Here is a 16,437-nt window from a genome sequence, read left to right on the forward strand (position 1 = left end):
TCTCCAGACATTATTAAGATAAGCTGCAGGATATTCACCCATGTATGCTCCAGCGTGATGAGAGCCATTGTATCTGATGGAATATTTGATCATTTCAGACCTGTAATGTCAGAAGCCACTGCCAACCCTAATCACTCGACGAAAATCGAGTTTAAATCTGCTTCTTTCAGAACTGCACTCATTGTCTAAATCCAAATAGACTCCCACTTATATCTGTGTCTGTCGGAATTGTAGAATATCAAATCATCTTGTCCTCTCCCCATGATTCTCTCTCGGGTACAGTTCTGGAAATGTAACTTTTAGGGTATTTCGGGAATTTACCATTTACATAAATTTTAAGTAATTTCGGGAATTTTAAGTAATTAGTAAACTTTTAGATTTTTTAACTGCATTTTTAGATTTTTTAACTTTTTAACTGCATTTTTCAACTTGCATTTTACTTGCATTTTATCAATGACTTGCATTTTAGCAAGTAAATTAACGGAGTTAATTTGTAATTGGATAATTGGACGAAGTGACGTTGGACCAAAAGACGGGCGGACAAAAAGACGTTGGACCAAAAGACGTGGACGAAGTGTCGTTGGACGAAGTGACGTCGGACGAAAAGACGCGACACGGTGGGAGATGACTCACGTGGGGTATAAACTCACGTGGGGGGGGGGGGGGGGGGGGGGGGGGGGCGGTAGCAGCTAAACCTAAGAGAAAAGAAAAGCGAATCAAGGGAATGACAGCCGAAAGGTGGGCACGGGAAACGATCACGAGTTACAAAGAATCGGGAAGCTGGCGTCAAAAACGGGCGCGTTTGACGCCAACCTCCGCCCCCCCGACCGGGAACCGATTCATCTCCCCGGTCGGGGCTAGCATCGCTCGGCCGTGAACTCCGGCATCGCGGGCTTAACGAATTTCGTTAAGCCCGCTAGCCAAAGTTAGCGACGGCTGACGCGGCAGATGACGTCAGCCGCGCATGCGTGGATTGGACGACTCCAACCCGCGTATGACGTCATCACGCATATGCGTGAAACCCGCGCGAATGGATCCAGCGGGGCGGCGGAGGGAGAAAGAGTGCGCGGGTTAAGTACCAGCTGCCCGCGATCGGTGGGCACCGATCACGGGCCCATGGCACCCTTGGCCGTGCCAATCGGTGCCATGGTTCCCGAGAACGGGACTTTACGGCCGTTTTTACGAACGGTCAGAGTAGGTGTGTTTTACGCTTGTAAAAACAGCCGTAAAGGCTTTGGAAATCGGCCCATCGGCCAGGAGAGAATCGCTGCTCGCCGTAAAAAAACGGCGGGCAGTGATTCATGTCGGGAGGCAGGCGTGGGGGGGGGGGGGGTGGGGGGAGAATAGCGGGAGGGCGTCAGACCAGCGTGTCCGTAAAAATTTACGCCGTCCGCTATTCTCCGATTTTTCGTAAGTCCGGAGAATTACGCCCGTGGCATCTACAGGAGCAGAGAACAAGGAAAATCCGGGCAAAAGACGGGACAAATGGCTGAAGCAGAGGTGATCATGAGACGACTGCAGCAACGAAAACCGTCCGGGAGAAGCAAGCGACAGCACCAACACCAGATCCAATTCGCGTGCTGCCCTCTGTAATTGTTCTGTAATTGTTTCCCCGGCGTCCAAATGTATATGTACTCTACTACCCCCCCCCCCCAAACACGCAAACAGATGCCTACTTGTGTGCTAAAAACAATATTGCCAATTGTACAGGGCTGCTGTTGTTGAGCTAGCACATAATACCCTCCCTACCAGCTATTTTGTTCTAACTTTTTTTTTGTTCGTGTTCCCTTCTCTTCTATATATATATATATATATATATATATACATATGTATTCTATTTTGTGTTTTTGTGTACATGACGGTAAATATACTTTGTTCAAAAACCCAATAAAAAACATTGATTAAAAAAAAGGGAAAGATAAGTGCCTCACTTAAATTGACAAACTCATGCAAGATTGTGTTAATGATAGGGGAAAACTGAAGATCACCAGAGAAAGATAAGGTCAGTAATAACATTATACGAGATAAAAAGTACACTCACCACCTAATGGCTAATTATCTCTGCAAAGTATACATTGCAGATTATGACTGTGGCACTTACTTGTGAATAGTTGCTCACCAAACTGCTTACACTGGAGCATCTACTTGGTGGCTTCCAAAGATGTGATGGAGAATGAGATAGACTGAAAGATCTCCTTTAAAAAGAAATACATGCAGCAGTTTTAAACTTACTACTGGATTCTTAGTTCAAGTAATTATTTTCACGGTTTACTGTGCTTAATGCAACACAGAGGCATCTGACACTGGGGTGCATCCCATTGTTAATGTCAGCACATTTTCTCAGTATGCGCTTCATACATCAAAGTTCATAGGAGACAGAACAAGTCCTCACCTCACCCAGACAGATCAGTTATCTGCCGCCAATTATTTATTCGCAACAATTATTTTTAAAACAAACAAATCTGCTTTTCTTTGGAGTTCCCGATCCAAATCCTATCTTGAACTCTCTCGCCCTCTCAGAGACCCACTTCCTCCATTTAAGGTCCAGCACATCTGATCTGAGGCACTGCCAGCAACATTAGATTGGGTCCCTCAGATAGCCAGGATGCAGGAACATCTCCAGGAACATGCAGCACACAAGGCTCACCTTCTCTTACCCAGCTGGCATTGTAAGATTCAGGCACAAACTCTATCCCTTCACAAGGCCAATGGTAATTCTGATAAATTCAGGTCCAAATTTCCCAGTGTGATCCCATTAAAACTACTGCTAGGGTGTTCCAGAAGAGTCAGCCCAATATTTTAAATTAATATACAAGTAAATATCTGGCAATATTGTAAAAAATAATGTATAATTGTTTGAAAATAGGATGCATTGTATCATTTATCAAGTTATTTAATAGTTAAAAAAAATTAATTTAGAGTACTCAATTTATTTTTTCCAATTAAGGGGCAATTTAGCGTGGCCAATCCACCTAGCCTGCACATCTTTGGGTTGTGGGGGGGTGAAACCCACACAAACAAGGCGAGAATGTGCAAACTTCACACGGATAGTAACCCAGTGCCGGGATCGAACCTGGGACCTCGGCGCCTTGAGGCAGCAGTGCTAACCACTGCATCACCGTGCATGTTATTTGCATAATATTTTTTTTAATAAACATTTTGAGGTATTTTTGGTATTATAACAACAACAAAATAAACAATGTACACAAATCTATAAACATAGTGCAAAAGCCGTCGCCCTCCCTTACAGGTCCCACCTTTGTTAACCCCCTACTCCAAGCTAAACTAAACACCACCCCCCCTTCTCCTGACGATTAATTTTCCGCGAAGAAGTCGACGAACAGCTGCCACCTCCGGGTGAACCCTAACAGTGACCGTCTCAAGGCGAACTTGATTTTCTCCAAACAGAGAAAGCTAGCCATGTCAGACAGCCAGGTCTCCGACTTCGGAGGTTTTGAGTCCCTCCAAGCTAATAGTATCCGTCTCCGGGCTACCAGGGAAGCAAAGGCCAGAACGTCTGCCTCTTTCTCCTCCTGGATTCCCGGGTCTTCCGACACCCCGAAAATCGCCACCTCTGGACTCAGTGCCACCCTTGTTTTTAACACCGTGGACATGACATCTGCAAACCCCTGCCAAAATCCCCTAAGTTTCGGACATGCCCAGAACATGTGGACATGGTTCGCTGGTTCTCCTGCACATTTTGCACACCTGCCTTCCATCCCAAAGAATCTGCTCATCCGGGCCACTGTCATGTGGGCCCGGTGAACGGCCTTGAATTGTATCAGGCTGAGCCTGGCACATGTTGCGGACGCGTTGACTCGACTCAACGCGTCTGCCCACAGACCATCCACTTTCTCTCCTCCCAGCTCCTCCTCCCACTTGCGCTTCAGCTCCTCGGTCTGCGTCTCCTCTGACCTCATAAGTTCTTTGTAGATGTCAGAGATGCTTCCTTCTCTTACCCACCCTCTGGAAACTACCCTGTACTGAATCCCCCTTAGCGGTAGGAGCGGCAAGGTTGACACCTGTTCACATAGGAAGTCCCGCACGTGCAGATACCTGAATTTGTTTCCCCTCGCAAACCCAAACTACTCCTCCAGCGCCCTGATACTCAGAAAGCTCCCCTTTATAAACATATCCCCCATCCTCTCAATCTTGCTCTCTGCCATATCTGGAGCCTACCATCCATACTTCCTGGGGAAAACCGGTGATTATTACAGATTGGGGACCAGACCGATGCTCCCTCTGCTGCAACATGTCTCCTCCGTTGCCCCCAGACTCTCAAAGCCGCCACCACAACGGGGCTAGTGGATTACCGTGCCGGCGGGTACGGTAGAGGCGCAGTTACCAACGCCCCCACACTGGTGCCCTTCCAAGAAGCCACCTCCATAAGCTCCCTTGCCGACCCCTCCCCCACTACACATTTCCTGATCATGGCAATATTCGCCGCCTAGTAATAGTTACTAAAATTTGGCAGCGCTAGCCTGCCCTCTCCCTGACTCCGCTCAACCATTACCTCCCTTACCCGCGGGGTCTTGCCCACCCAAACAAAGCCAGTGATCATTTTGTTGACCCGTTTAAAAAAGGACCACGGGATAAAGATGGGGGGACATTTAAACACAAACAGGAATCTCGGGAGGACCGTCAACTTCCCCGTCTGCACCCTGCCAGCTAATGACAACGGGAGCGCGTCCCATCTCCGAAAATCGTCTTTCATTTGGCCTACTAGTCGGGCCAGATATAATTTATGCAGCCGGTCCCATTCCCGCGCCACTTGAATGCCTAGGTACCTGAAGATTCCCCCTACTAATTTAAACGGCAACTCCCCCAATCGCCTCTTCTGTCCCCTCGCCTGGACCGTAAACATCTCACTTTTCCCCATATTTATCTTATACCACGAAAACCGGCCAAATTCCCCTAGAATCCTCATTATTTCTTCCATCCACTCTATTGGGTCCGATACATACAGAAGCAGGTCATCTGCACAGAGCGAGACTCTGTGCTCCACCACCCCCCCTCCCCCCCGGACCAGCCCCTTGAGGCGCTCAGAGCAAATGCCAACGGCTCTATAGCTAGCGCGGACAACAGTGGGGAGAGGGGGCATCCCTGTCTCGTCCCCCAGTGCAGTCTAAAATAGTCCGATGTTGTCCTATTCGTCCGTACGCTTGCCACAGGAGCCTGATACAGCAACCTGAGAAAGCCCCACCCAACTCCGAACCGTCCCAGTGCCTCCTACAGATATTCCCATTGGACCCGATCAAAAGCCTTTTCTGCATCCATTGCGATCACTACCTCCACCTCACTACCTTGCACCATGACCATGTTCAACAACCTTCTTACATTGGCCACCAACTGCCTACCCTTAACAAACCCCGTCTGGTCCTCCCCAATAACATCCGGAACACAATCCTCAATCCTGGAGGACAAAACTTTGGCTAGCAGTTTGGTATCCACATTCACCAGGGATATCGGCCTGTAGGATCCACACAGCTGCGGGTTCTTGTCCCGCTTCAGAATCAGCGAAATCGTGGCCTGACATCGTCGGGGGCAGCACACCTCTTCCCCTTGCCTCATTTAACATCCTCATCAACACCGGCCCCAATATCCCAGAGAACCTTTTATAAAACTCCACTGGGTACCCGTCCGGCCCCAGGGCTTTACCCGACTGCATGGCCTTCAGACCCTCCATTATCTCTTCCAACCCGATCGGGGCCCCCAGCCCTTCTGCCAGATCCCCGTCCAGCCCTGTAGGGGGTTCCGACCTATACAGCCCACTGTAGAAATCCCAAAACGCCTTATTCAGCCCTACTGAATCTCCAAACAGGTTCCCATCTCCGTCATTTACTTTCCCTATCTCCCTGGCTTCCTCCCTCTTTCTAAGCTGCTGTGCAAGCATTCTACTGGCCTTCTCTCCATGCTCATAGATCACCCCCTTCGCCTTTCTCAGCTGCTCCACCGCCCTCCCTGTGGTTAACAAGTCAAACTCCGCCTGTAGCCTCTGCCATCCCCTTAAAAGCACTGCCTCTGGGGTCTCCGCATACCTCCTATCGATTTGTAGTGTCTCCTTTACCAGTCGGTCCGTCTCTGCCCTGTCCACTTTCTCCCTATGGGCCCGTATCGAGATCAGCTCCCCTCTGACCACCGCCTTCAGTGCTTCCCAGACCACCGCTGCTGAAATTTCCCACGAGTCGTTGACCTGCAGGTAGTTCTGAATACATTTCCTCAGCTGCTCGCACACCCCTTTATCAGCCAAAAGTCCCAGATCTAACCTCCAGTGCGGGCGCTGGTTACTGTCTTTACTAACTTGCAGGTCAACCCAGTGGGGAGCATGATCTGAGATTGTGATCGCTGAGTACCCCGTGTCCACCACCCCTGCCAGTAAGGCCCTGCTGAAAATAAAGAAATCAATCCGGGAGTACACTTTATGCACATGTGAGTAGTGTCATGTGAGAGTACCTTTAAGAAATGGGTGTTTATGAATGGGTGTGTATATAAATATCTGTAGTAAGTACCTCTAAGAAATGGGTGTTTACTACTGCAGTGATGTCAGAGAGTGGGTGGAGCTGGGCTGTCTGTCAGCTTTTTACTTTTGTTTTAGGCTGTTTGCTGCAGGGTGTGTTTTAGTTTCGTTTTCAGAGCTGGATAGCTGCAGTCACAGCCAGAAGGTGTATGAATCTCTCTGTAATCTAAAGACTGTAAATCGATCCTGGTGATTTAAAACTAATAGCAGTAGTGACTTTAACCTAATGTGCTTCTGGTAAAAGGTGTTTTAGGTCTTATGGATGTTAAAAGGAAAGCTTAAAGGATTACTTAGTGTTGTAGTCTTTGGGGGTTGTGTTTGAATTAATGGTTTCTAAGATGTTTACTGTATATTTTTAAAAGGTTAACTTGAGTTCATAGAATAAACATTGTTTTGCTTTAAAAAATACTTTTCCATTTCTGCTGTACCACACCTGTAGAGTGGGCCCTGTGAGCCCCATACCACAATCTATTAAAAGTTGTGGGTCAGGTGAACTCCATGTTACACTCTGGGGTTCTCTAAACCTTGGCCCATAACAGTAGTAGAACTCTTTCACCCTCGGCTGCCCAAAGCTCCATGGATCCACCCACCCCCCCCTCCCCGCCATCTGCTCCATGATCCCTTTTAGTTCCTTAGCCATTGCTGGCACCCTGCCCGTTTTCAAGCTTGATTGGTCCAAGCCAGGGTCAATAACTGTGTTGAAGTCCCCTCCCATGACCAACCTGTGCGAGTCCAGGTCCAGTATCTTCCCCAGCATCCTCTTTATAAACTCCACATCATCCCAATTTGGCACATACACATTTACCACCTGCACCCCCTCCAGTTTCTCACTGACCATAATGTACCGACCTCCCACATCCGAGACTATTCTACCCGTCTCAAACACCACCCGCTTATTGATCAGGATCGCGACCCCTCTAGTCTTTGAATCTAGTCCTGAGTGAAAGACCTGACTGACCCAGCCTTTCCTCAATCTAATCTGGTCAGTTACTCTAAGGTGCGTCTCCTGCAACATTACCACGTCCGCCTTCAGTCCCCTAAGATGCGCGAACTCACGTGCCCTCTTGACCAGCCCATTTAACCCTCGAACATTCCAGGTGATCAGCCTAGTGGGGGGGCTCTTTGCCCCCCCCTTCGCCGATCAACCATCCCCTTTTTTGGGCCCGCCTCCAGCCCATGCTCCGCACCTCCACCGGCCCACCCCCAGGCAGCCTCTGCCCCCAACCTCCTCGCTGTCCCTTAGCCCAAGTCCCTCCCTCATTTACCCCACTCTAGTAACAACACTCTAAGTTATTTGCATAGTTGATGAGTGTAAATATATACTCATTCCAGAATTAAACTTTAGAAAGCCATTAAGAGGTTTAGAATTAAACAAGCAAAATGGTAGTAAATGAGAATACATTTCAATTGGGATATTTATTGTTAAGAAAGCATAATATTTTACACATATTTTAGGTGCACGTGTAAATATTTTGCTAAACAAAAATAGTCAGATAAATGAAGAAGTTTTATACATTGTCACCTTTGATTGCCCACCCGTGACTCTGCCTCAGCTAATCTGCTGTTGAAACCCTTGGCCATGCATCTGCTACCTTCAGACTTGACTATTCCAATGCTTCCTCCCATTTTCAGCTCTTCATAAACTCCACTGCCCGTATTCAAACTCACACCAAGTTGCGGTCACCTATTCACACTGCACATGCTGCCTCCAACACCTCAACTTTAATATTCTCAACCTCGTGATCAAATTCATCCACCCTGCTCGCCGGAGTGAGGATTTTATAATCTGATTCAGTCTGATGAGCCACACGGTTTGCAGTTCCCAGCTATTCTGTAGAGGGCAACGCGCTGTGGAAAACTCTGACTGAAAGTTCTTTTTCAAAAGCTCATGAATATCTCTGTGAATCTGTAGGCACTTCAAAAAAAATCATTTCATGGAATGTGCGTGCCTCTGGCTAGGCCAGCATTTTTATTGCCCATCTCGAATTTCCATCACGAAGGCCTTCTTGAACCACTGCAGCCCACGTGGTGTAGGTACACCCAATTGTACTGCTTGAAGGGGTCCTAGGATTTTGACCCAGTGAAAATAAAGGAACAGCGATATATTTCCAAGTCAGGATGGCGTGTGGCTTTGAGGGGATCTTCTCGGTGGTAGTGTTCCCATGCATCTGCTATCTATCATGAATCGGCCTGGAGATAGCATAGACAGTATTCAAAGGACCTCAACTGGTATGCGTCTCTCCCAGTAACAAGTTTAGAATGGCTGTTTAGATAATAATTAAGTGTGAATAGTTTATGAAAGAGAAGCAGATTATAGACAATTGGGAAGTTCCCTGAGATATACATATGTTAATGTATAGTCAAGGAAGTTGATGGGGGCAGAGAGCTGAATAGACAGAAGATATAATCGCTGAAGATATAATCAAAGAACAACAGCAGTATAATGGGCCAGTCCCCGAGAAGGAAAGGAGGCAGTTACCATCTAGCAGACTCGGAAAGTGGACAGGCCAGTTTCCAGCCACTAAGGCTGAAGGCCACATTTGCAGCAAATGAGCTTCTTACGTCTTAGAGACAAGGCGGTGCAGAAAACCTTCATAACAGCAGTTTTAAAATATCTTCTCTGGACCAGGAAAAAAATGGCTCCCAGATTTGAGTACCATCCCAGTATTGTGTGGTAACAATAGCTGGTTATTCAATTTGGATGGTGTTTGGGGGAACCTGGCAAGCCTTACAGAGTTCAGGTATCATAGATATATTTTGTAACAAGTGGTATGTTCTGTATATTAGGAATTCATACGTCACAGGCGACATAGGGGAGAAGTGGGGGGCTCGATGGAGGCTCCGTTAGGGGGGAACCATAGGTTCGTCCCGGGGACCATTGATGGGGGATTTCAGGGTTGGTACAGAGCGGGCATCAGACAGCTGAGGGACCTGTTTATTGATGGGAGGTTTGCGAGCCTGGGGGAGTTGGAGGAGAAATTTGGGCTCCCCCCGGGAAACATGGTCAGGTATCTGCAGGTAAAGGTATTTGCTAGACGGCAGGTGGAGGGATTCCCTTCACTTCCCGCGAGGGGGGTGAGTGACAGGGTGCTTTCGGGAGTCTGGGTCGGAGAGGGGAAGATATCTGATATCTACAAGGTTATGCAGGAGGCGGAGGAGGCGTCAGTAGAGGAGCTGAAATCTAAGTGGGAGGGGGAACTGGGGGAACGGGACATGGGCTGATGCCCTGGAGAGGGTTAATTCTTCCTCCTCGTGTGCGCGGCTTAGCCTCATCCAATTCAAGGTGCTGCACCGGGCCCACATGACTGGGACGAGGATGAGTAGGTTCTTTGGGGGTGAAGACAGGTGTGTCAGGTGCTCGGGGAGTCCAGCGAACCATGCCCATATGTTCTGGGCATGCCCGGCACTGGAGGAGTTCTGGAAGGGGCTGGCGAGGACGGTGTCGAGGGTGGTGGGATCCAGGGTCAAGCCAGGATGGGGACTCGCGATTTTTGGGGTTGGGGTGGAGCCGGGAGTGCAGGAGGCGAAAGAGGCCGGTGTGCTGGCCTTTGCGTCCCTAGTAGCCTGGCGAAGGATCTTGCTACAATGGAAGGATGCGAGACCCCCAAGCGTGGAGACCTGGATCAATGACATGGCGGGTTTCATTAAACTAGAGAAGGTCAAATTCGCCCGGAGAGGGTCGGTACAAGGGTTCTTTAGGCGGTGGCAACCTTTCCTCGACTTTCTGGCTCAACGATAGGGTACAGGGACAGTAGCAGCAGCAACCTGGGGGGGGGGGGGGGGGGGGAGGGGGCGGAAGGGGGAGACGATGACTATGTTTGTTTATTTAATTTTAATTTATTTTTAAGTTCTTTTGTTGTTCATTGGGGTTGGGGGGGGTGGGGGGATGTGATAAATGTGTCGATACGGTCTGGGGGGTGTTACAGTTATTATGGGTTATTTTGTTGCATTTCATTGTTTGTCGTTATGTTTTATATTTTCTGTAAAAAATTCCAATAAAAATTATTTTTAAAAAAAAAATTCATACGTCACAATTACTTGAGGGTAGAGTAGTCCTGTCTGCGTGTATTTGTCTTTTCTTTCATGAATAGTTTTTGATAATTGTTGCCTGACGACTGGGCTATTTCTCACTGGCGTTTCACTTGTCTCCTCACACTGAAACAAAACAAACTATAGACCCCGACGGACTGGTGTTCCAAGTTGGGATGCCCTCACAAATAACATCAGCATGTTTCGTTACACATCCTTGTCCTTCTAGAGTTGATGGGTTTGAAAGCTGCTACCAAAGGAGCCGTGGTGAGTTGCTGCAAAGCATCTTATAGACAGCACACACTGATATCACTGCGTTGGTGGTGGACTTGGCTGGATATCGGAAGTGGTGTATGGGTGCCAATGAAGCGGTCTGCTTTGTTGAGCTTCTTCAGTGTTGATGGAGCTACACTCATCCAGGCAAGGCAAGAGTATTCCATGACATTCCTGATTCATACATTAACGGCGGTAGACAGGCTTTGGGGAAATCAAGAGGTGAATTACTCGCCGCAGAATTCCCAACCTCTGATAAGCTTTGGGAGCCACAGTATTTATATGGCTGGTCCAGTTCAAATTCTGGTCAATGATAACCCCAGAATGTTGATAGTGGTGATTCAGCCATGGTAATGCCATTGAATGTCATGGGAAAATGGTTGGATTCTCTCTTGTTAGAGATGATCATTGCCTTTTTTAAATGCATTATTTTACAGGATGTGGGCATCGCTGGCTAGACCAGCACTTATTGCCCTGCCCATCAGAAAGTGGTGGTGAGCTGCCTTCTTGAACCGCTGCAGTCCTCGAGGTATAGGTACCCCCATAGTGCTGTCAGGAAAGGAATTCCAGAATTTTGACCCAGTGACAGTGAAGGCGATATATTTCCAAGTCACGATGGTAAGTGACTTGGAGGGTAGCCTCCAGTTGGTGGGGTTCCCATATATCTGCTGTTACTGTCCTTCTAGATTGTGGTGGTCATAGGTTTGGAAAATGCAGTCTAACTTTGTTATGGTGCCTTGATGTCATACTCGGTCAAATGCTGCCTTTATGTCAAGGCAGTCACTCTCAACTAACTCTTTTGTGGCATGGATGTTGCTTGCCACTTATCAGTCCAAGGCAGAAATTTGTTCAGGTCTTCGACATACATGGTGGCACAGTGGTTAGCACTGCTGCCTCACAGCACTCGGGACCCAGGTTAGGGAGAGGGGTCATTGGGTGAGTGAATGTGGGTAGAATGCTCCTTCGAAGGGATGGTGCAGGCTCGATGGGCCGAATGACCTCCTTCTAGGGATTCTATGATATGGGCGCGGACTGCTTCAGGATCTGAGGAGTTGCCAATGTTGCTGAATATTGTGCAATCATCAGCGAACATTTCCATTTTTGATCTTATGATGGAGGGAAAGTCATTGCTGAAGCAGCTGAAGTTGGTCGGGCCTAGGACACTACTGTTTGAAACTCCTGCAGCAATGTCCTGGGATTGAGATGATTGACCTCCAATAACCACAGCCATCTACCTTTATGTTAGGCATGACTCCAACCAGTGGATAGTTTCCCCCCCCAATTCTCATTGACTCCAGTTTTCCTAGGGCACCTTGATGCCACACTAGGTCAAATACAGCATTAATGTCATGGGCAGTCGATCTCACCTCACCTCTTGAGTTCAAGTCTTTTGTCCATGTTTGAATTATGGCTGAAACGGCGTAAGGAGCAGAGTTGCCCGGGTGAACTCAAAATGAGAGTCAGTGAGAATCAGTGAACAGATTGTTTCAGACTAAGTGCCTGGTGATAGGACAACAGAGAAAAAAAAGTTTTGGTTCTATGAACCAGTTTGTAATCATCTGCTGGCTGGGCTGCCTGTCGAGCAGCTTTCACATTTTGTTCCTCAACACGAGTTCTAGTAATCAAAGGAAGTGAATCTTTAAATTCTGGTCAAAGAATCATCTCTCTGAGGACTTCATATGTTCCTTTTATTTTGAGCACCTGTATCTAATTGCCAAAATTATTTAGTTTCACCCTTAAAGTCAATATACATGTCCAGGTTATTTTTTTTTAAGTTTTGAAATTTTTGCCTGTACACCTCAGGAACCAACTCATACACACTAAGGATGGCTTTCTTCACTACATTATAACCTCTTCGGACAAAGATGCACACGTCATTAGCTCTACCTGCCAGTGTACTTTGGAAAAGTAATGTCCAAATTTCTGTTTACCCACCTTTTCAAAAAACGTAAAGAATGCTTCCACGTTTTTCCCACAAATTTTAGAAGAGGTTGTGTAAATTTAAACATTTCCCCACTGGGTTCTTGTCGAGAACGACATCCTTCCTCAACCTTCTCTAACGTCTCTGCTTCAACCGCAAGTCTTTTAAGCTGAAATTCTCTGTCTCTCTCGATTTCGCTCTCTTCCTTTTCTAACTTCTCCCTTTTCAATTCAAGTTTTCGTTGAAACCCCTTCTTTGTCTTGCGTTTCAAATTTCTTCATTTCTGCTTCTCTTTGCAATTGAATCTTTGCCAATTCACTTTTCGAAATACTTGGGTCTCCCAGACAAACAGTTCAATCTCAAATGCTTAGCCACGCTTTCAATAATTTCAGTTTTCTTTATCTCTGCAGGCAATTGTAGTTCCAGTTTATCTACCAATTCAGTTAACTGACTCTTGGAGGCTTTATGCAAACCAGTCGGTTACATCATCTATCTTTAGGAAAGTCTTCGCAATTTCCAATGTCATTTTGAATTCTAATCTGTATAATATACCTCACAGTAACTTTCAATTATTTTGTCCAGCATTTCAGTACTCCACTTAATTTCTTTTTTAAGGATTTGCAGACGCCACCATTTAACAATAAATCCCAGACTACATTTTACTATTCAGCATCCAGTAATTTGCTTTCCACATTTCAAAGTCCCCCAACAAATTATTACTGATCAGCATCCGATAACCTTTTCTCCACTTTTCGAAATCCCACAAGGGCCCCTTTTGCTACGATCCCAGTTTATTCTTACAACTGGATTGGAAGATTCCAGAATGGAACCCTGGCTCAAAAGATCATAACATTTACGTTTTTTAAGAAAACATCAAGGAACATAGTCTCAGGACTCCCAATTCATTTTTAACATTGGGGGAAAAAAATATTAAACATGAAAAGTTTGATTACAATACAATACTCCTTTATTTCCCCCTTAGCTTCAGAAATATACATAGATTTTAAGGTTAACACAGGTTACAAAGTATATCTTAGACTATAATGGTCCCAGTAACACACAATCCTTTAAAACACCCAGGATGGCTGTGGTCAGGCACACTCCACTCTGAACCAGAGTGGATTATGTGGATTTCTCCTCAAAATCCACCCAGGTGATTCTTATACTGCGAGCCACCTTGTCTCATTGAGTTCTGGCTTCCACACGAGTTATTTCAAATTCCACCTTCAAAAAGACACACTTTCCAGTTTTCTTTTATACAATGCTTTCCCTCAGCCATTTCTTCAATGATTCACTTCCCGGTTTTACACCTCTCCTTGCATTTGGATTTGTTTTATTGTCACGTGTACGCTATGGTCGTATCATCAGCAAATTTGCAGATGGAGTTGGGGCCAAATCTTGCCACACAGTCATGTGTATAGGGAGTATAGTAGGGGGCTAAGCAAACAGCCTTGCGGGGCTCCGGTATTGAGGACTATCATAGAGAAGGTGTTGTTGTTTATCATTACTGATTGTGGTCTATGGGTCAGGAAGTTGAGGATTCAGTTGTAGAGGGAGGAGCCAAACCCTTGGTTTTGGAGCCTTGATATGAGCTTGGCTGGGATTAGGAGTTGTAGGCAGAGCTGTAGTCAATAAATAGGAGGCTGGCATAGGAGTCCTTGTTGTTGAGATGCTCCAGGGATGAGTGTAGGACCAAGGAGATGGCGCCTGCTGTGGACCGATTGTGGCTGTATGCGAATTGCAGTGGATCAAGGCATTCTTGGGAGTGTGTCTTGATGTGTCTCATAACCAACCTCTCAAAGCACTTCATAATGATGGATGTCAAGGCCACCGGATAGTAGTCGTTGCCTGGTTCTTCTTTGGCATCAGTATGATGGTGGTCTTCTTGAAGTAGGTGGGAACTTCGGAACGGAGTAGGGAGAAGTTGAATATATCCGTGAACACATCCGCCAGCTGGTCCACGCAAGATCTCAGTGCATGACCAGGGACCCTGTCAGGACCCGTTGCTTTCTGAGGGCTCACTTTCAAGAAGGCCTATCTGACCTTGGAAGCTGTGATGGTAGGTATGGGCAGTTGACAACGGTTTGATGGATTCCTGCTCAAACCGAGCATAGAATGCATTGAGTTCATCGGGGAGGGGTGCGCTGCTGCCGGAGATTCTACCGGGCTTTGGTTTGTAGCCCGTTATGTTGTTTCAGCCTTGCCACAACCGACGAGAGTCTGTGATGTTAGTCTGTGAATCTAGCTTAGTCCGATATTGTCTCTGGGCATCCCTGATGACTTGAGGTCGTACTTGGATTTCTTGTATATGTCAGGTCGCCTGTCTTGAACGCCTCAGACCTGGCCTTCAGTAGGGATTAAACCATGGCTTCCGATTGGGGAACGTATATACTGCTTTCTTTGGCACGCAGTCTTCTACACTCTTGTTGATGAAGTTTGTGATGGTAGTAGAATACTCGTTTAGGTTGGTCACTGAGGATTATTTCAGGATTACTTCAGGATTATTTTGGTCTTGACTGTAACACAAACCCCCTCGCAATTGATTTAACTATCGATTCCCAGGCTGCATTAGAATGGTACCAAACTTTTTATTTATCTCTGAAGTTTGGTTTCCAACTTTAAATATGGCTACTGCAACTGTATATTTAACTCAAAACACTATCTGCTTTTCCCTTGAATTCTCCTGAACAGTACCATTTTCAACTTATTGATCTCTGTTGCCTTCAGACAACCAGGGAATTGGGACAGGATGATGGTAATGGTAGAATGAGGGATATGCCAGGCCTTGAGATTGCAGATTGTGGCTGCTGATGACCCACAGTGCCTCATGGATGCTAAGTTTTGAGTTGCTAAATCTCTTTGAGATCGATCTCTTTAACACAATTGTAAGTGCCACATAACACATGTGAGGGTATGGATCCTCCATGTGAAGGCAGGATTCCATCTCCACATCTATGCGGGGTTACTCTTACCAATATGGTCATAAGCAGATGCATCTGTGACAAGCATATAGGTGAGGACGAGGTCAAGGAGGTTTCCCTCTTGTTGGTAACCTCACCATCTGCCACAGAATCAGTCCAGCAGCTACATTCTTTTGGAGAAAGTAGAGGTCCTATTGAGCTATTTTTGGAGACGAACATTTAAGTCCCACACACTGATTGGCCAGACCAGATAAGGAAGACAGATTTCCTTCCTCATATGGCATTAGAACCAGTTGAGCTTTCACAAACAACAATAGTTTCATGGTCATTACTATTGAGGCTAGCTTTATAATTCCAATTTAATTCCTGGATTTAAATTCTACCAGCTGCCGTATTGGGACTCAAACCCATATCTTCAGAGCATTAGCCTGGGTCTGTGGATTACCAGCCCAGTGACAGTACCACTATACCACTGCCTCCCACAGAGAAAACAGAGAATGTCTTTCATTCACTGCTGAGAAATTTTGCTGGTACTGGACTGATGAAAATGGACCGTGCCGCAGTCCCGGCTTCATCCCGAATCCGTGGCATTAAGGTCCGTGGTTTGCCTTCTTGCCTTGCTATCTAGTTGAGGCCCTTAAGTGGACAATTAATCCAAGAGCATTTCACGCGAACTAGCCTTCCCATACCCATTTATTAATAGTCCTGCAAACCTTACGAACAGTTTCCATTTACCTTTCTTCACTTCACTCTAAATATCAGCACCAACACGAAAT

The 16,437-nt window shown here is 46.5% G+C and overlaps 1 protein-coding gene across 6 annotated transcripts in view; it reads right to left on the reverse strand.

The window, feature by feature from the left end:
* Nucleotides 1-16,437, reverse strand: part of fyco1a (FYVE and coiled-coil domain autophagy adaptor 1a) — a 261,315-nt gene that overhangs the window by 209,030 nt on the left and 35,848 nt on the right. For all 6 annotated transcript variants that reach the window (XR_005460614.1, XM_038796694.1, XM_038796689.1 and 3 more), the window contains one exon: nucleotides 2,102-2,195. Coding sequence is in view for 5 of the 6 variants with exons in the window: in XM_038796694.1 (XP_038652622.1) it covers nucleotides 2,102-2,195 (94 nt within the window). In the remaining variant the exon portion in view is untranslated. The remainder of the gene's footprint in view (nucleotides 1-2,101; nucleotides 2,196-16,437) is intronic.

Source organism: Scyliorhinus canicula, chromosome 5, assembly GCF_902713615.1.
Source record: "Scyliorhinus canicula chromosome 5, sScyCan1.1, whole genome shotgun sequence".
Classification (NCBI taxonomy): domain Eukaryota; kingdom Metazoa; phylum Chordata; class Chondrichthyes; order Carcharhiniformes; family Scyliorhinidae; genus Scyliorhinus; species Scyliorhinus canicula.